This window comes from Aotus nancymaae, unplaced genomic scaffold, assembly GCF_030222135.1.
Source record: "Aotus nancymaae isolate 86718 unplaced genomic scaffold, 86718_ANA_hifiasm-v0.15.2.pri h1tg000041l, whole genome shotgun sequence".
Classification (NCBI taxonomy): Eukaryota; Metazoa; Chordata; class Mammalia; order Primates; family Aotidae; genus Aotus; species Aotus nancymaae.
In genome coordinates, this window is record NW_026988455.1 from 33671339 (window position 1) to 33692333 (window position 20995).

The 20995-nt window shown below is 39.6% G+C and overlaps 1 protein-coding gene across 5 annotated transcripts in view; it reads right to left on the minus strand.

The window, feature by feature from the left end:
• The window catches only part of TLE4 (TLE family member 4, transcriptional corepressor), a 148736-nt gene that overhangs the window by 56948 nt on the left and 70793 nt on the right, over positions 1 to 20995 (minus strand). For 3 of the 5 annotated variants that reach the window (XM_012464244.3, XM_012464242.3, XM_012464245.3), the window contains 2 exons: positions 15454 to 15655; positions 13843 to 13859 (listed from right to left, as the gene is read on the minus strand). In XM_012464244.3, the coding sequence (XP_012319667.1) occupies positions 13843 to 13859; positions 15454 to 15655 (219 nt within the window). Of the gene's footprint in view, positions 1 to 13842; positions 13860 to 15453; positions 15659 to 20995 lie in introns of all 5 variants that reach the window. The other 2 variants (XM_012464243.3, XM_012464241.3) reach the window with 1 other exon arrangement.

A 20995-nucleotide genomic window follows, 5' to 3' on the forward strand; every position in this document is an offset into this window, starting at 1 on the left:
TACAAACCAAGCAGCCTGGTGAGAAGGGTCCCTGACTTGGGCCCTGGCCCTCAGCTGGGTGAGACTCACCCTGTAAGACAAGGGGACATGCCCACACGCAGCACTTGTCCATGGCCTCTACACCAAGAGCTGGGTACCCAGGACCTGAAATTCCCTGCCCAGACACCCCAGACCCACTTCCAGAGTTTACTCAGTCCTCTTCCTGAGGCCTCCAAGGGTTAGATCAAGCTGCTGGTTTGAGTGTGTCTAGATCTGAGGGCAGCCATGGGGGTTTGATGAAGCTTTGAAGTGAGAACTAGGGTGTGTACAAGAAAAGATGTGAGGGCCCACATGGTTAAAGCAATGAACTCCAAAAGTGCCTGAGAATTTTAAATTCCAACCTGACCTTTCAGGTCATCTCTAAGGTGTATTTATTTACTGGATTTATAACTTTTAAATACTTTGGTATGGTATGAGAGCCTCCATTTGGACGCTTTCACTGACGGTTTTTGGTAGTCCAGTCTTAAAATGCTAAAGCCACTGCAATCACCAAATGTTTCCATGTGATACTGTGGGTCTAAGAAAACAAGCAACATTTTTTTTCCCCTAAACATTTTCACTTTTATAGATCCACATATCTACAACAGTAATTAAAATGTTGATTTTATTTCTATTACTGCTTTTAAAACACAGTTAACAGTTTAAAAATTAAAAACAAAATTCAATAATCATTGCTATTTACCAGCTTCGTACATAGGGATATGATAGAGATTTTAACAAACTGTCAAACACAGATGAGGGGGTTGGGCACGATGGTTCATCCCTGTAATCTTAACACTCTGGGAGGCCAAGGCAGGTGGATCACTTGAGGCCAGAAGTTCGAGACGAGCCTGGCCAACAAGGTAAAACCCCATCTCTACCAAAAAATACCCCAAAAAATTAGCCAGGCATGGTAGCTCGCGCCTGTAATCCCAGCTACTTGGGAGGCTGAGGCAGAAGAATCACTTGAACCCAGGAGGCAGAGGGTGCAGTGAACCGAGATTGTGCCTCTACATTCCAGCAGCTTGGGTGACAGAGCAAGACTCTGTCTCAAAAAAAAAAAAAAAAACAACAACCGAACAAAGACAAACCAAAATAAAACACCATAGATATGAAGGAAACAGCAGAGATTCATGCTCATTCTACCTCATTTCTGCTTCTGACTACAGCCAGTTTCCTCTGCCACCTGTAACTGTAGAATTTTCACTTTTTACCACCAGTGTCTACAGATTTTTAGTTCTTGGCACAATAAAATATTATGCTTTCAAAAACCAACTACTACTCCAGGACATCGAAAACAAAATTTGAGAAACTTTCTTCCTTCTGAAGGTCTCTAATAATCCCGGAAGTACACTGACGCAGAAATACACTATGTGAAGGTACTTCTGAAGCTGGCTTTAAGGAACAACTAGAAAGTTGGCAATTTTTTAAAATACTCCTGAAAGAAGAAAATACCATCAGAGCTACATGGGAGCAGCAAAACATAAATAAAATCATTTACTTATTTTGAAATCAGAGAAATCACCTGAAAAGCAAGTTAGGGTATTCAAATGCCAAAAAGTCAGATGACAAATATTTTAGCTGTATTGTCCGATTGTTTTGCTGATTCCTACAAAACGCTTTCCGAATTCAAGTAAAAGGCCCATATCCAGATTGGGAGTTGACAGAATGTTGCCACTGGCATTACTGTCAGTGTTTGCTGAAGGTTCATGTTTGCATGTATTTGCACATCAGCCCTGGCAGCTTCCTAGGAAGACTGCCTTCAGAGCTAGCCCTCCAATCATCATAAACTGGTTTTATATGCACATTTTAAAGAATTCAGGACTCACCAGAAGCTGTGAGAAATGAAGAGGAACAATCCATTAATATATTTTATTCTACTCAGAAGGCAGCATATCGCAGTTCCATATTTTAATAGGAAAATGATTTGAAGGAAGGGATTGTATCTAATCTTTACTATGCACCCCCAATACAGTACAGGGCTGTTTGCCCTCCAGCTGCTGAATCAATAGCTACTGACTAACTTTAAATATTTTATTTAGACTGCAAGTTCATCTATCAATACCAACAGGTTTCAAAGTCAGAAATCATTAAATAAATTTGAGTTAAAAATCAGAAAAATCTCTCAGCCACAGTGTATGTATAGCTGGGCCTTTTTAATATTCAAAGGAAAACACATACAGAATGACAAGGAGTTCTTTCCACTCAAATATCTTTCAGTACTAATGCAATTGAACAAATAAAATGGACTACTATGTAGCAGAGACTTTTGTCTTAATACATTTGTTAAAGAAAATTTTCACCCTATTAACCAAATAGACAACATCCATCGTGAAACATTTCATATGTAATATTCTTCTTTCATTTCTCTCCAGGAAAGAGGGTTGACCCATAAGGAAGAATGGAGAGAAAGAAAAAAAAAAAGAGGCAAAAAGAGAAAAAAAGGAAGAAAAGAGAAGGGAATTGAAAATGACAAGGGTGAGCAAAACAGTTTACAAGTGAGCATCTGGTACTGACAGGAGGAACTGAACACAGTCTGTATAGTCATGCTGAAGTCTAGAAGGAAGATGGCAATTTGAAAAAAGGGAGAGAAGAAGTGGCAGGGGGAGGGAGGCAGGAGGGAAAGAACAGAAGAGGTCAGGGGCCAGGGAATAACTAACCAACCTAAGTATTGCTCCTGGATGCTAACCTATTTAGTCATAATTTGCTCTTACTCCCAAAGGCAAAAATGTCACCAGCTTAGTTTAAAATTTTCCTAAATAAGATCAGACTAGGTTACTACCAGATTTTATCATCAAAACAGATTCCAGCCTATGCATCCAATTCAGGAGTCTCATTCAGAGCAGTGACAGTCCAATATGGTTTGGTTATAATCCCTGAGACCGGGGCTAGGCCAAGGATGTGGAATAACTCAGCTTTCAAGTCCTGATAACTGTGGTACAAACACAAGTGATTATTTCAATTTTTTCTGCAGATTATTTTTTCAGGGCAACCCAATAAACCCAATAATGCCTAGATTTACTAGAAAATTTTTTATTCATTTCCCCATGCACCAGAAAGTAAGCTAATAACATCCCGCCGAGAGTGCTGTCAGGCTAAATCCCTGCACTGCTGAATGCACTGCCAGGATAAATCTCCCTTCACTCTCCATTCCACCATCCACTTTAGGGCAAGGCCCTGGGGACTGCTCCAGATTACCCCGCTGAACGCAGTGTCACAGGCACAAGCCCGAGTGGTCCAATCAGTGCCAAGAAAAGAACAAACTAAAAAAGATTAATTCACAGATGTTCATGCATTTCACATACACTGTGCCCCATGGCCTGTTGCTAGGGCAACGGGAGACCACCAGTGCGCGCTTTATTGGCTTTATGAAGTGCGTCTTGGGGACTATAGTCCGAGAAACGCTGCATAATAATAGTGTGGCTTTTCTGAAGCCTTGTTTTGTGTTTATCCACATTTAACCTTCTGAGTATTATAAAGAGCACCCTTATGCACAGCTTTCAAGCACTCTTCCCTTCCCCCCAAAACTGCCACAACTTTCTATCTAGAAACATTGAACTGCATCTCTTAGGGGTTCCTTTTGGGAAGACCCATGTTTAAACTGCTCTACCAGTTCTGTGACAAAAAAAAAAAAAATCTACAACCATTTAAAGATCAGTACTGTATTAGTGAAGCTAACCATATCAACCACCCAAAACTGAATACATACATGTCTTGTTTTCATGAAACCAGGGGAACCTAGGTTTTGAATATCAGGAGTCAGTTTTAGCCAGAAGGAAAGTCAAAACCATCAAGCCACATCAGGGTCTGTCAGAGAAGCAGCATCATCCAATAGAACTCTCTGCAGCAGTGGGAAGGTTCTGTATCTCTGCTGTTTTGGCAGTTTCTACAGCCATGTGTGGCTACTGAGCACTCAATATGTGGCTAATGCAACTGGGAAAATGGGTTTCAAAATTCTATTTCACTTTAACTAATTTAACTTTATTTAAATGGCTTTATGTCACTAGTGGCTATACCCATATTGGCCAGGGCAGCCTCAGAAGCTTACCAAACAACTATGTACGTTTTTAAAAGTTCCTAAAACACTGTCTCTTCAAGCTTTCGGTTTCTGTTTAATTCATAAAAATATAACTTCAAGTAAACGTACACAGAATGGTCTTCATGATTGCTGCTGCCACTAGCTGTGCCATTTCCAATCAGCCAGAAACTTTGTGAAAAAGGCCAAGGGAACAAGACTAACTTTCCCCTCCTTCTCCACCCCCACCCCCCACCCAGGTTGGGAGGTTAAAATCACAAATGTCACAACTCTCAGAGCAGTAGCACAGATCAAGTGTTAATCTAAAGGGAAGGGGTGGTTGAGGGGGAGAACACAGGCTCATGGGGGCCAGGGAGGATCTGGAATGAAGAGGAGAAAAATAAAGCCACTGAACAGATCAATAGAAGCAACAGCTTACATTCAGATTCACAGGAGAAAGAACACACGGAGACAATCATTTCCTGGGAAAAGCTCAAGCCTAATGAGAATTTACTCTGCTCCTTTATGCGACAACCAGCCCTTTTGTGGCACGGGCTTCCTGACTGACAGGAACCCGGGGCCCCTTAATAGGATTTCCATATTATTTCTAACACCTGCCCAGAAGTTATTTGTTTACATTGAAGGAGGCAAGATTCTCAAATCAGACATCTGCTTCTAGTTCAGGCATATCTTAGGAAACCATCTAGAAAGCAGCTTTGTTACCATGGTGACATTTTTATTTTCCTCCTTTAGTTGGCTCAAAACATTAGCATTTCCAATTTTATTTTGTTGTTCAAAAGGCCAAATGTCGCTCAAGAAAACAGAAGTTTAAAAAAAGATAAATGAATAGAATTCTCAAAATTCTCCAGAATAATTAAAATGACTATAAGGAGCAATAAATAAAAAGGAGATCTTATTATATAGCCTACTGGCTTCTCTCACTGGGTGGCATCACTAACTTGTTTACCTCCCCTCCCCCTGCCCTCTTCTCTTATCAAATTTGAAGTCAGCGCTTGAAAGTAGCCATTTAAAAAGAAGATTCAAGAATCCTTCAGGATATGATACAATTAAATAATGAGTCCATATCCATGAAAAAGAATTGCTCATGCTCACCCTTATCCCCATATCTTAGAAAGTTCACTTACAACAAGAATACTTAAGAGATTTTAACTTCCACCTCACTGCCTGCATTTCAGTAAAAGGGGAGGGAGGTGAGGAAAAGAGTAAGATTTTCATGAACATTTAGTGGTTGCAGAGGGGATGGAATATTAAACAGTGTCAGCGAAGAAAGGTGGAACACACGTAAATGGATTACATGTATGTGTTGTTCTCCAGTTTCTAGTGAAGAGGCAAAACTGAACCCAGGGGTGGGAGGAGGAAGGCACTTACCCGCCAACTGCAGCTATCACAAATAAGTGGGAATTTCTTACTTTTTTTTTTTGAGATGGAGTCTTGCTCTGTCACCCAAGCTGGAGTGCAGTGGAGCGATCTCAGCTCACTGCAACCTCCGCTTCCTGGGTTCAAGCAATTCTCCTGCCTCAGCATCCCAGTTAGCTGGCACCCACCACCACGCCCAGCTAATTTTTTGTATTTTTAGTAGAAACGGGGTTTCACCGTGTTAGCCAAGATGGTCTTGATCTCCGGACCTTGTGATCCGCCTGCCTCGGCCTCCCAAAGTGCTGGGATTACGTGAGCCACTGTGCCCGGCCATAAGTGGGAATTTCTTAAGTTACAATACTACTACTCTCAGCTTAAAATGTTTTTTGAAGCAGTATAATTTATTACATACAAAAATAATTGGATTGGTTCTAAATAATGAATAATCTGGTAAAGTTAAAGCAACGTGACTTACCTTATTCAACATTTAGATTCAAAGAAAAACAAATAAGTATTCAACTCTAACATTTCAAGTTTTGACTTGCCAAGTCTAAGCAGCATTACTGAGTTTTGAAATAACTATATGATCTTCATTTAACAGCAAGCTTATTTAAAACAATCAAAAACTCTTTCAGAAAGTACTACTCAGCCCCTCAGCAAGCTTCCTTTCTATTACTCTTTGGTGAAGCCTGAATTCTCTTCAACCCTGTCACAAGGCAGTTGTCATTGTAGTAATCAGATATGACTATGTAAGTCCAAAATTACAGCTCTTGTAAGTGGTGGCTCCCAAGTGTAGAGAGTCTTTCACCCAGAAGATAGCTGAGCTACTTCAAATCACCATAGAACAAAATACATTAGTTGGACAGAGGAAAGTGTTGCAGAAATAATTTAAGAAAACAAGAAGTAAGAGTATTAAACTACCCTATCCCACGGGTGATTTTATAATTTTTCCAGAGTGGGTTAGTGTTACTTAAGAATACTGAAAGAGGAAGGAAGGAAGGATGGAAGAAAGGAAGGGAGGGAGGGAGGGAGGAAGAAAGGAAGGGAGGGAGGGAGGGATGGAGGAAGAAAGGAAGGGAGGGAGGGAGGGAGGGAGGGAGGGAGAAAGGGAGAAAGGGAGGAAGGGAAATGATAGAGAACAATTCTTTGAAATAATTCCATTGGAAGAAGTATCTACATTTTGAGAAACAAATGCTTTTGAAATTCAAGCGCCAACTATTAACACTTAAATAAATCTTGGGCTCCTCTGAATTTTTAAAAATGTTAACTATAAACTTTATAACATTTTCCCAAGAGATGAATGCATCCTAATTAAGAAAATTAGAAATACTAAACATCAGGATGAAAATGTCTAATAACTAAGAGGGCTGGTTTACAGAGGGAAAGGATTAAACCATTTTGCCAAATCAGCTGGAGAAAGCCAACCTGCCACCCAGCCCGCCCTGTTAATTAGTTATTTGTTCTGCTTCAGCAATCGGTGGAGGAGGGTGCTGCAAAACAAGCGTGTCTCCCAGAGTCACATCATTTATGCTCACCACCTGAGGACCAGCTATGCCCTAAAGATATTTATTCATCTGTTTGACAAACAAACAATTACCACATATTTTTTGGAATTAGGACACCTGTTACATTTCACGCAGTTTACATGCCTAAAGGCAGGTGTCAATTAATACTGAACAAATTACTGCATCATAGATCCACAGAACAAAACTTCTTGATTGTTACTTGATAACTGCAAATAGTTATGGTAAAAATAAATATCTAAAAGTATTATAAACAAAGAATTAAAAAGCAACAGTAATGCCAAAACACTTAATTTCAAATTACCATATTATTTTGGGAAACTGAAAGAGTTATAACCTTAAATACTTGAAAGGCATAATTTATCACCCTACCACTCAACCCCTCAAATGAATTCTGCACTTCTAACCACTGTGTTTATTTTTTTATTTTTTATTTTTTTTGAGACAGAGTCTCGCTCAGTCGCCAGGTGCCAGGCTGGAGTGCAGTGGCACGATCTCGGCTCACTGCAACCTCTGCCTCCCGGATTCAAGCAATTCTCCTGCCTCAGCCTCCCGAGTAGCTGGGATTACAAGGCATGCGCCACCATGCCCGGCTAACCACTGTGTTTATCTGGCTAATGGTATGGCCAACTTTACTGCTTAAACATAACCTATGGTATAATATTTTTATTTCAAAATTTGCTTCTAGGACAGGACTAAATAACACATAAGAAAATAGCTATATTCCAAATACTTAGAAGAATGCCTTGAGTTACAGCCTTGAGATCCATGGAGGTTAAATGACTTGTTGATACAGAGCTTGCCTAGTGGTAGAGAGGATTGTTGAAGAACCTGGCATAGCCTTCCTACAGAATGGCTCCTATTCTAAATGATTCTATGTGCTTCCTTGTGGTTTCAAGAATACTTCATGCTGAATTACACCAGGAAAAGCCTTTTCCTTATAATGGGAAAATGGGATAGGAGAATGAAGTCTAGCTTTGCCTGTACACATTGGTGATGAACAACGAAATAGATTTTACCAATAATCAAGGGAGTAAGATACCTAAAAATGTATGCTCAACATAAAAAGGTAGAATTCTATTTCTATTCTTTAACCTTGAAACACAGACTATCATGTACTTGAAATACAAATCCACTATCCAAATAAGTATTGCTCAAGTTTGGCTTTTTAAAACATATTTTAAAATACAATTTTAAAAATATATTAAGTACTTCTATTTCCTTATTAGGTGGTATCCCTGATTCCCCATGCCCCAAATGAGTAAAGTTATCTCCCCCTAAATTTGATCTTCTTGAGGGGAAGAATCTTAATCTTCTTTGTGGAATTGTATAAGAGGACAAATCAAAGATTAGTTTGAGAAGGAAATTATGAGTTAGGCAGTGGTGTAAAACAAAAATGTTCTTAATGAGAAAAATTTAGATTAAAAGAGACCTAACAGAGATCACAACAAAATAAAATGGATCCTATTCGAATCCCATTTTAAGCAAACCAATTATTTGAAATAATCAAAGAAGTTTGATGATAAGCTGGGTATCAGAAGATATCAAAGAATTATTTTACTAAGGGATTAAAAGCATTATGGTTATCTAAAAAAAAGGATCACTATTTAGAGAATGTGTTCATTTTGCATATTGAAGTAGATAGGAACAAAAGGTATACTATCTGGGATTTGTTTTCAAATACTTCAGCAAAGAAAAAAGAATAAAAACATGGATACATATTGACAGCTCTTATGCCTAGTTGCTGGGTGTATAGGGGGTTCTCTGTACTTTGTAGTATGTTTCAAATTTTTAATAACTTAGAATGAAACTGGGTCACCCAAAGAGCTTCCCTTTGAGGATGGCACTGGCTACGTGACCTCTGACAGGCCTTCACACCTCTAAACCTTTCCTCAGGTATGAAATAAGGGTAAGCATAACGACACCTACCTTCACTGGTCAAATCTAACCTATGAGCTATACATGCGGTGGGGCCTGCTCAGAGATCAGTAGAACTGAGTGGGCACTGGATCCACCTTATTTTTCCCTAGGTTAGAGTAGAAAGCTGAAGTGCTACAGCCCTCAATTAGTCAATGTCTCTTCTCAGATTACTGATTACTGAGGAGAAAGAGATCAAAAGTCCATGACTGTTTTGTTTGCTTCAACATTCTTTAGTGTTTTGTGGAGTTCATCGATTCCCCCCCTTTTCAATCTAGCTATTATTTTATGCCTTTGCCTTTTTACAATACGTACTTCTAAAGTCTGAAGTAATACAAATTTATCCCACAAAGTTATTTCCCAAATGGTAACATTCCTACTTAAAGGGGCGTATGAAGTAATCATTCTGTTAATTCAGGCTAAAAACCCACTTTCACCTGTAACACCCAACTAATGAGGCAAAAGTGCTTTCTTGGCCTGAATCATGCCCTTCAATTTGAACATAAAAGTAACCTTTTTCTAATTTTCCACTGATAAACCTTTATGGTCAACAGAACAACTGGGAGATAGAAAAAAGCAACATATGATGTTTTAGTCATCTATGCCCCAAAATATAGACGTGGCAGAATAAAAAGGCATTTCCTTAAACACAAATAATGAATGAATCACCATAAAAATCTTTAAACAAAATCAAGGACTTTGCATAGGAAAAAGTATATATACCCACAGAAAAGCAATTAGGTAAAAAATAATTATAAGTAAATTAAAAAAACAAAGTGCACCACCCATACTCATTATGCCAACAAAAATTACAAAAACTATAAAGTTCAATATTGGCGGATTGTGTGGCAACATATTCAATCACTGCATTTGGCATTTTAAATTAGTACAGAGTTTTAGGATATCAATTTGGCACTGCACAAGTCACTAAAAATGATCATACTTTTTGATGATGCATCCAGCACTCCAGGCTTGAAGACATTCCAATGAAATAACAAAAATAAAAACACCACCACTCAGAAGGAAAAAATGTTTGTACTGGGTAAGCATAGGCACAGAGAAAAAAATATTTGTACTTCTGCTATATTTTGCAGATAAAAAAGGCAAATCCCTCATAATCTGACTTGAGAAGGTTATTGCACTCAGGATAAAACACAGGAGAACCAGGAAGACACATAAAAAGTACTTACAAAACATAATAAAGAATGCACAATAGCAACTTCGGTGAGGTCATGGAGCTATCAGCATTTGGTGATAGTGAATTTTGGGATTTATATTTAAGCTGGTCTTGATTTTGGTGCCTACTTTTTGCTACCTGGAATTATGTAGACATTTGGGATGGAGTGGGAAATAACACTAATTTCTGAACCTCAGATTCTTACCAAGTTTTAGGCAATTTTGGCCTTCACAGCTCTGTATCATTAGCCTTGTTTCAGTCACTCAGACAAAAACTGGAGAGTGCTATGAGAAACCTAATAACTCGGGGCAGCTGACTCCTCTTAATGAACTGGAACCTCCATAAATGGGAAGCTCCTGGCAGCATGTGGGAATGTCCCCTCTGACACCATTTTAGAGCCAATTACTTTTACCCCTTGGCTCTCAATGAGAGGAGGTGGGCAATGGAAGATTCCATCACCTCAGAAAACATGTCTTTAGTGTCACTTATGCCTTTTCTAGGGATGACAGAAATCGTTCTCAATACTGAAAAGATGGTGAGAACACTCCCACTTAACCTACTTTGGATTCCTTTGGAGAGATAAATTTGCGTTTTCTGCCCTACCATTAAGGGTGAGAGTAAATCATAGTCTGTGTTTCTTGCCATTTTCAGGCCTCAAATGTGGGACTTACTGTTAGGCACATGGAGTCACTGGATAGCCAAGTGACAAGCAAGGAAGGCTGCAGGTGCCATGGCTCCTGACTTCAACAGCCCTACAACACACACTGGTCTAGTTTTTCATCACCAAGGAAATTGATTCTTGGGCTCCTACAGTGCTTTCTCCTTTAGATCCATATTTACATTCTCCACCTTTGTTGAAAAACTTCAGATACAGGTCTGCAAATAACAGGCTTAGGAATGAACTTGGCTACAGGAGCTATAGAAAACGAGCTCAGTAAAGCCAACAGTATGCGATTTAGTGGCCACAGAACTTCCGAGAAGAGAAAGACAGAGGAGAAAAAAGGACCAACATGTTAACAAGTGAATTTCTTTCATATTACTTGGCATCCAAAGGTAAAGTATCTTAATTGCTTGAATCTTTAAATTTACAGTATATAAGCTTTTCTGAAATCTGCCGTTTAACAATCTGTAACGTCAAGAAAACATCTTAAAGCGTCTCTCACAATTAAACCCATCTACAACCTTGTATAAATCAAAATTTTGCTACCATATCAAAATGTTCCACTGGGGCTGTATGAGATTGCCCACATTCTCATTACATGCAACACTAATTACTACCAGCAGATTCAGAATTTTCTGCACATTAGAGGCTTTTAGAGGAGCTATAAAAAATTTCAGGCACCATTAATTTAAATTTGTATTGAAATTTCCTTTTGACAGATGGCCAAAAATTACTTATTATTTAGAGTACCAGAGCTGCCTGTTTGCACATTAGAAAAGGAAAGGGAAAAATTAAAAGCAAGAAGGAAATTTATGTCACATTCATTACCTGTTAAATGTTAAGGAGCATTATCTTGCATAAATAAATTATTTCATACAAGCTCAACTCCAGCTGCAGGCAGTTGGCATGCTCTGGCTGATAAAAACCATCTAGAGTCACACAGCAGACAGTTGTAAAAAGCCCCTCTTAACCAGGAACCACTTATGGGAGGATGATCGATGGAACAAGCAACTAAAACTGCTTCTCTGAGCATCACCGAACACATTCAGAAAAATTAGCAAACTATTTCACCTTGTACAACTATAGGATAGCCCCACACCTGGCATAATACAACTTCACATTTGAGAATGGTACCCAACCAAAACATCTATTAATAGCTGCCATTCCATAATAAATCAAGGCAAAATCATCAGCCTTTCTTTTTTGTTTTTCCCCTGGCTTCGAGCTATATAGATACTCATTTCCAGGCTCACCCTGAATGATTATAGATGATTTCGTAACACATCCTACTCTTGCATGAGGGAATAAGAAAATGTAATTGACACAAAAGTGTGCACTGAAGTATAAATATTTTCACAGTCTTCTGGGAATGGAGGCTTTTGTTTAGTTCACTGGACTGCCTAAAGGTATATATTTATAATAAAAAGCCAGGGAATGTTTATATTATGACCTCAGGCTTTCAAAGGCTGATATCAGTTAATCCTAGTCACTGCATTTACTTACTACTTCCTAAGTACACAGGTGTGAAACACTTAATATACTTTGAATAAGAATGCTTTTTTAATCTAGGTATTGATACGAATATGATACAACAAAATACACAACTGTAAATACATAATTAAATAATTCAGTGTGTGTAGTTATAATAGTAAATGTTGACATTTATATGGGAGTGCAGACACCCTTCCAAATTACAAAGATTCTTGAAGGGTAAAACAGATAGACTCAAGTTTTATTTTCCATTATTTAAGGGCTCTAAAAAAAAAATTCCTTTTCATTGTAAAACAAGGAGTAAAAAGGCGTTCAAAGTGCTAGCACAGTGGTTTGGGGGGAAGATTTAATCTTCATATATATAACTCCATTAAAAACTGCAAGATAGGCCAGGCGCGGTGGCTCAAGCCTGTAATCCCAGCACTTTGGGAGGCCGAGGCGGGTGGATCACGAGGTCGAGAGATCGAGAGCATCCTGGTCAACATTGTGAAACCCTGTCTCTACTAATACAAAAAAATTAGCTGGGCATGGTGGCGCGTGCCTGTAATCCCAGCTACTCAGGAGGCTGAGGCAGGAGAATTGCCTGAACCCAGGAGGCGGAGGTTGCGGTGAGCCGAGATCGCGCCATTGCACTCCAGCCTGGGTAACGAGAGTGAAACTCTGTCTCAAAAAAAAAAAAAAAAAAAAAAAACTGCAAGATATAACTACCTACACCCCAAAACATTCAACTGTTGTAAAATATAAAGAAATTGGTAAATCTGTACCTCGGCCAATGCTTGAGAAATATCCTTTCCTTCTCACCAGTAAGTAACACAAAGGCATGTAATATATATGTAATACAATTATGCATGATACAATGGTGTATTTATATTGTATTTGGTTCATAAGTGATCACATCAATTTTCATGTTTTACTCATTTCCTGCCATGGCAGTCTGATTTTCTTGTTTGCTTACTAAATAAACACAGGTATCCTTAGCACATCTCATTCTGGAGGTATAGAAGCATATCCAAATCATTAGGCTCTAAATACTTTTCCTCTTTCCCCACAACTTTTCTAAAAAGGGATACAAAAGGCAGATAAGACAGATACAAAACCTAAGAGAATTAGCTTGTTATACTGGAAACCAAAATGTTAATTTAAAGGAAAAAAAAATATGGTGAAAAAAATTCACTTAAATTTAAAAGAGAAAATTATTTCTAGTGATAAAAAAAATTACACCGTTCACTTAAACAAGTGTTTCAATAAAGAGTTTTGTAGGTTGGAACTGTTTCCTCAAATATGAAACTCGTATGTATTTGTTTACAAACCAATGTATTTACTTCATTTCATTGTTATCTTACAGCCAGAGCCTAAGTGAAGAAAAGCAGTTGTTTTTTTTCACATAGCAAATAATAAAAGGAGCAATCCAAGCCAGATCTTGCAGTTTAACCTTGGTCTACAAATCTCTGATTCTGAGAGAGAAATGGGACCTTAAAAAAAAAAAAAAAAAAAAAAAAAATCAACCACACACCTGAAGGTTATTTTAAAAAGTGCAGTTAACCACTACTTAGTAAAGCAAAAGAAATCATTCTCTAAATCTCAAAGAATTCTTTACTAGATTCATTCAAATCATTTACAGCCCTTTTAAGCCATTCCTCAGTCTGTAAATGTTGAGTCCTACCTTGATGGAGTCTCTGTCTATATGCAAAACAGCAGCAACACAAGCACATAAAGCGGTGGGAAGAAGAAAAAAAGAAAAGTACTAGTTAGTTTACATAAAATCATACTAATCTATCAAACTTGATCTCTGCTAAATAATAAATTACACAGATGTCAACTGTGCTGTAAAGTTAATTATTAACACCGTTCAACCAAATTCACAAAGTACCAATCTACCTTTGACACAATTTTAGAAGAACCAAAGCTAGACATTCTTATTATCTGCACTCCTTATAGACTTTTCCACTGAAGAATGTATTTACAGGCCAGGCGCAGTGGCTCACGCCTGTAATCCCAGTACTTTGGGAAGCCAAGACGGGTAGATCACGAGGTCAGGAGTTCGAGACCAGCCTGACCAACATGGTGAAAATTACTAAAAATACAAAATTACTAAAAATACAAAAATTATCTGGGCGTGGTAGCACACGCCTATAATCCCAGCTACTCAGGAGGCTGAGGCAGGAGAATTGCCTGAACCTGGGAGGCGGAGGTTGCAGTGAGCCAAGATCATGCCACTGCACTCCAGCCTGGGCGACAGAGTAAGACTTTGTTTCAAAAAAAAAAAAAGAAAGTATTTATAATCATGCATCAACTCTGTACCATAGCATTAAGATAACTGGATAACAAATTACAGTGTTTCTAACGTCAGAGATGGAAATTATGCTTATGTGATAAAAATCACTGACTAATATTATAATTCATATTAAGGATGCTGAAACGGGGATATGAGTTTTTAATTATGAACTACACCTTTCAAGCCAATGAACCAACCATGTGTGCTAAGTAAGTAAATTCCCAGAAAGGAATGCTAGGAGAGACTTTTTAATCTTCATTTCTGTCATTAACTAATAAGAATTTTCAGTAAGCATCATAGAAAAACAGCAGTCACATCAAAATGATTCTGCTCCATCATCTACCTTAGTGGAAAAAGGAAATCAACCTAGAAGGAGCACAACTGGCCTTTAAATCAATTAATTGCATAAACAATTATGTTGGTCTTATAGGAAGAAATTAGTTAATTTCATGCTTCTAAACAGACTGGGTAAGAGAGACAGTTAAACCAACAGATTTCATTAATTTGGTCTGTACCTTCTTAATTACTAAGACTACTGAAATTGTTTTCTTACCTGCGAGATTTTTACTGCTCTATATAGGCTCATTTGTTTATAAATAATAATTGATTTGGTCAAATATCAAGTGAGCATTTATCAGCAAGACAATCCCCAAAATAAATTCCATCAAAATTAACTATTAATGCAACACGCTACTTCAAACAGAGCATCATGGGATTTCATTGCTGATGTAGACCTGGGGAACATAGGAGGTAGCAAGAAATCAAAGGCAATAACCAGAAACAGGCCCCTCTGCCTCTGGGGCGTATGTTAGCTCTTGCCAACCACTAGAATATCATTTGGCAACTGACTACTTGTAGTAATTAATTTACCTTTCCGTGGAAATCCTTTGTTTAGTCATTGGTAAAACTAAATTCAGAAAGAATAAACAATGGCATCCAGAACCTACCCTCAGCAGCAGGCAGGTAATCACAGATTGGCATCCCAAGAGAGTCACTCACCTCTTTGGTGATCATTGTCATGATGCTTCTTCTCATCTTTAATTGGAAGATGGGACTGACCTCCCAGAGCACTGGAAAGAGCCAGAAGCCCGGCACTGCTACCGATAGGTGGAATGGCAGGGGGCTGGAGTCCTGAAGGGTGTGGAGTCAGAGGTACGGGGAGACCATGTCCATGTGATAAATGCTGGGCCTGGAGTTGTTGCTGCTGTGAAAAATTAAACACAGATATTGAATTTGCCCCCCCATATCCAAGCCCTGACCAACAGAAACAGAAAGGGAGGCACAAATAGGCAATAAAAAAATCGAACACCTATGAAAGATTTATCATTAACATAAATATTTTTAAAAGGGGGAGGGAGGAAAGAAGCTGCATAGTCAATAAATGCTAACTTTCTTATACTTGGAGGTTTTGCACACGGACTATAAATAATTTTTAAGTGGTGAAATTATATAAGTAACTTTTAATGGTTGATATTCAAACATATTTCTTTAACAAACCTCATAAAAGGCTTTATCTCAAAAAATAAGGTCTCACTATCATACATTTCTAATCAAAACATACACGTGAATAACTGTTAAAGCAGTTATGTTGAACAAAAAAAGCTGAAAATTGAGAAAATTAGTGTTAAACAGTTCTCCCAGAACCACTGCACAGCATGCAGGGAGAGTTAATTTGAAAGAGAAAACCTGAATTAACAACCCAGAAAAGGAAACCGGTTGCAGCCACCGTTTTAAGCCCTTTAAGTGTCCTCAGTGGTACTTGAGCAAATTACTAAAGAAAATCTAATGTAGCAAGGCTTGGGTCCTCCTGTAGGCTTGCTCAATAATGCTGAAATAATTGGGCACTCTGTGCACGTTTAGTGATGCTCGAATGAAAAGCTAGAGGCCTGCCCTTGTACTCTTCTCTAGCGACCGACTCTGTGTTGTGACAGGTTTATTTGAGTGGGACTGTGATGCATGCACCAGTAACCGCGCTGACAAGAGTTTAAAGTCATTTTTACCAGCACACTGGCAACACACAGAGAAAGCCCTCAAGAGGCTGGAATGGGAGTGCTTGACCTCAGCCGAGGCTGGATCAAGCTCTGCTACAGGAACCGCTGTGGGCAAGCCTTGTTGCCTCTTCCGAGTGGGAGGTGGGGGAGAGAAGGAGTTCGTGGTAAAGGAAGGATATTAAATATATCCCTCAATAGGAATCCCTTCAACTCAAACCCTGCTTAACAATACTGTGAGAGCAAGTATTGAGTAATTCTCAGATTAACTTTTGGAGTGACTGAATTTTAGTTATTGCCTGTAAAGAAATCACTTTCCAGGCCTACTCTATGATAGCCAAATAGTCCCTTCTATAATTTTCTTTCCAACCAAAATTTCACAAAATATCTAGAGACAGGGACAGAGAGGGAGAAAATCATTCTATCAAGAAAAATCTTGAAATGATATTTTTAATATCTCAGAGAAAAAAAGTGGGTCTTTTTTTCCTTTCTAAATTAGGTTTATTTTCTTCCCCTCCTACCTACATGTCTTCCTATGTTTGACTACAAAAGTCAAAGCAGAGTATTAATTAACTCTTTTCTCTTATTGACCTGCACCTATTTTCTGGTTACATGCACTTAAAATATAGCCAATAAAATAAAGTATGAACACCTTGAAAGCAAGTTTACAAGCAGAAAATGGAAAATGCAAGCCACATCCAGATACTCCACCAACCAAGCCCCACCCACGCTCCAAGTCCTGCCTCCAACAACCAAGCCCCACCCACGCTCCAAATCCTGCCTCCACCAACCAAGCCCCACCCACGCTCCAAGTCCTGCCTTCACCAACCAAGCCCCATCCACGCTCCAAGTCCTGCCTCCACCAACCAAGCCCTACCCACGCTCCAAGTCCTGCCTCCAGCATCCAAGCCCCACCCACGCTCCAAGTCCTGCAGAACCTTTTCCTAACTCCGTCTCAAAAAAAAAAAAAAAAAAAAAAAGAGGCGATTCTTTTCATTTAAGTGGCCAAAATCATGTTCATAATTCATACTGTTATCAGTGGGGACCAAAAAGTATGAGCACACAATTATATTTCCTAACTGTGTAGAAAATAATGTCTATGAAAAAAACAAAATAGGGACTTGAAATAAATATATGGCAAATTTGTTTCAAAATCTTGTTCAACTGAAATTGCTCCAATTCTTTTCCTCTAAATTCCCCTAATACTCCACGTGTATGGTGTGAGCACTAAACTTTCTACCTCCCATCAGAGGTCAACGGGCAGGCATTTATTAAGATCCTGCATGTTCGTCTTCCTTACCTCCCTTCTTAGACTCTAAGCTCTATGAGTCTACATCTCACAAATCCTAGCTAACTGCAGACACTGAAATAGTCACACATTATCTTATAGTTTTAAAAATATAGGCATTACATTAGACATTAAAAAAAAAAAAAAAGCCAGGTGCAGTGGCTCATGCCTGTAATCCCAGCACTTTGGGAAGCTGAGGTGGACAGATCACTTGAGCCCAGGAGTTTGAGACCAGCCTGGGCAACATGGAGAAATCCCATGTCTACTAAAAATACAAAAATTAGTTGGGTATGGTGGCACACTCCTGTAGTCCCAGCTACTCAGGTTGCAGAGGTGGGAGGAACACCTGACCCAGGGAGGTCGTGGCTGCAGTAAGCCACCATTGCATGACTGCATTCCAGCCTGTGTGACAGAGTCAGACTCTGTCTCAAAACAACAACAACAACAACAACAACAACAACACCTCAGTCAAAACCCAGTATCTTTAATGATCCAGGTGTGTCACTTTTATTCTTTTTCTCCTAAAGGATAAAAAATAAGCACCGACTGATTCATTGTTCCATTGCACTAGAACTTTTCAAAGGCAGAACTCATAGCCCCAGACTGTGTGTTATACATGACATTCACAGTAAACACTTCCTGGCGTCCTTATTCTAGCTCAGAACAGGTCTAAAATGACCTCCTTCTCTTCCTTCGTTATGCTTATCTTAGAGAAAGTCCTTTCCTTTTGAAGGCCAGTCTCTTCACCTGCACATCATGTTTTCTTCCATTCTTTTTCACTACTCCTTCAATTCACCAGCTCTCCCTCATCTTCAGTGGTCTGTCACTGATTTTGTCATTCCATGCTTAATATCAGAGTCCAACATTATATTTAAGAAGAATTGCCCATCTAAAGTCAAAAGAACTTGAGGCAGCACTTTTTCAGGGGGACAAAAATCCCACTATATTTTAATCACCTTTTGTGTCCTCCACTGCCCCTCACTTACTGCCTTGCACAAAACTGGCGCTTGATGCTTGATAAATTTAACTAAAATACCCTTCTTTTACCCTCTTCAGCTACTGTCTTGTCATGTATTTATGTATGTATATCCACCCCTGTCTTCACACATCCCAACTTCTTCAAATGCTGGGGTAAACCTGCTGCCTCCACTTCAACAATCCCCTCCTATATACACACACACTTATTCCTTACATCTGATCATCTGGACTACAGGCCCACCACTCTCATAAAACTGAGGATCACTCACATCTGACTAACTGAGCATTTCCCAGTTTTCTTTTTCTGATGTGTATGCAGTCATAGATGGCATATCCTCCAACTGCTTCAAGAACACTGAAATAATCACCATGGTCAGCCTTTCTTTGGCTCTATGAATGCAGCAGTTGTAAGGCTGGTTGCGTCGCGGGGAGCTCGGACACACCCCTCTCCCTCTCGGGGACCTCGGACACTCCCCCTACCCTCGCCAGGAGCTCGGACACGCCTCCTTCCCTCGCCGGTAGCTCGGACACCACCCCCCTTCCCCCCAGGAGCCCGGGAAAAAAAGCCACGTGAGGACCTACCTGATAGCGTTTTGTCCCATCCAGGCCCCACTCCCTACCTACCATTTTGTCCTATCCAGGCCCCACTCCGTGCCTGCCATTTTGTCTTCCTGCTTACCATTTTGTCCCATCCAGGCCCCACTCCCTACCTACCATTTTGTCCTATCCAGGCCCCACTCCGTGCCTGCCATTTTGTCTTCCTGCTTACCATTTTGTCCCATCCAGGCCCCACTCCCTACCTACCATTTTGTCCTATCCAGGCCCCACTCCGTGCCTGCCATTTTGTCTTCCTGCTTATCATTTTGTCCCATCCAGGACCCACTCCCTACCTACCATTTTGTCCTGTCCAGGCCCCACTCCATGCCTGCCATTTTGTCTTCCTGCTTACCATTTTGTCCCATCCAGGCCCCACTCCCTATCTACCATTTTGTCCTATCTGGCCCCCACTCCCTGCCATTTTGTTCCATCCAGGCCCCACTCCCCACCATTTTGTCTCACTCACCTTGGGCACAGCCAATCAAATGCCTCCACTCCCTATAAAACCCCATGCCTGGGGGGGGAGTCCACGTGACTTCTCTGGCCCCTCCTGTTGGACCGCAGAACCTCACCCAGGAGCCTGAATAAATTCCCTTGCATTGGATTATTTTCGTGCTGGCCTCAGTTTCTTCATTTTATCCTCGGCGAGAACAGACCTTACAGCAGTTTTATGTCCTTCTTGGCTTTTTCTCCTTTTGCTCCTTTGCTTCTCTTTGGTGTCACCCATTTTTATGCACTTTTAACCCACATTTGTCTTCCAGGTTTTGGTACCCCTGCTCTAACTTTTTGTCAGACAATTGTACTTGGCAGTCCAGCATTACCTGGAAATGAAAATGTGTGACACAAAACAACCTCTACTGGCTCAAGTTACTGGTCACCACCAATTTGTTTTCCTTCTGTGCTCCTATATTGATCATTGCCAAGTCCTGACAATTCTCAAATAATCTTGTTTCTACCATCACATACTTAATAGACTCATCACCCCACATGCTGATTACTATAAGTTTCCATCAGCTCATTTTAGTTACAATGAAGCCATATTGCTTTCTCCACTATAGTTTTTTTCCTAAATTTATATCCTTCTGCAGCTTTTAGAACAACCTCCACATTACTTATCTAAGTTGTACTCACCCATCTAAGCTCAGCTTATGTTTCACCTGTTCCCTAAAGGCTTCTCCAAACAATTTAAGTATCTAATGTCTTATAGGGCTCCCTGTATTATTCACTGGCATATATTGCCTCATAAAGGTATTGTTATTCATCTTTTTACAAATAAGAAGATCCTGACTTGACAGAGACTGTAAGACTTTGGAAAGAAGAGACCAGTCTCAGGCCTCTTGGTACCCCGGCACCTAACTCAGTTCCCTACACATAGCGAGAACTCAACACAAAACTCTGATACTACTGAAAATAAAAACTTCTTTGATAGTTACTCTCTGGTTCCAAAAGCAACAGACCCATTTTATCTAAAACCAAAAGTTCCAATTTCTTAGCATTCAAGACCGTCCACAAACTAGCATATGCCTAACTCCACCCTACTGTGCACCACCATCCAGGGAACTCTCTGCCCGTAACACTAGTCTATTTAGTGAGACATCTAAACCCCTGGGGCTCAGCTTTACTACTAATCAACACACACCCACAGAGTACTCTCTCATCTGTCTGTACATATATAAAGTCTACTCATCCT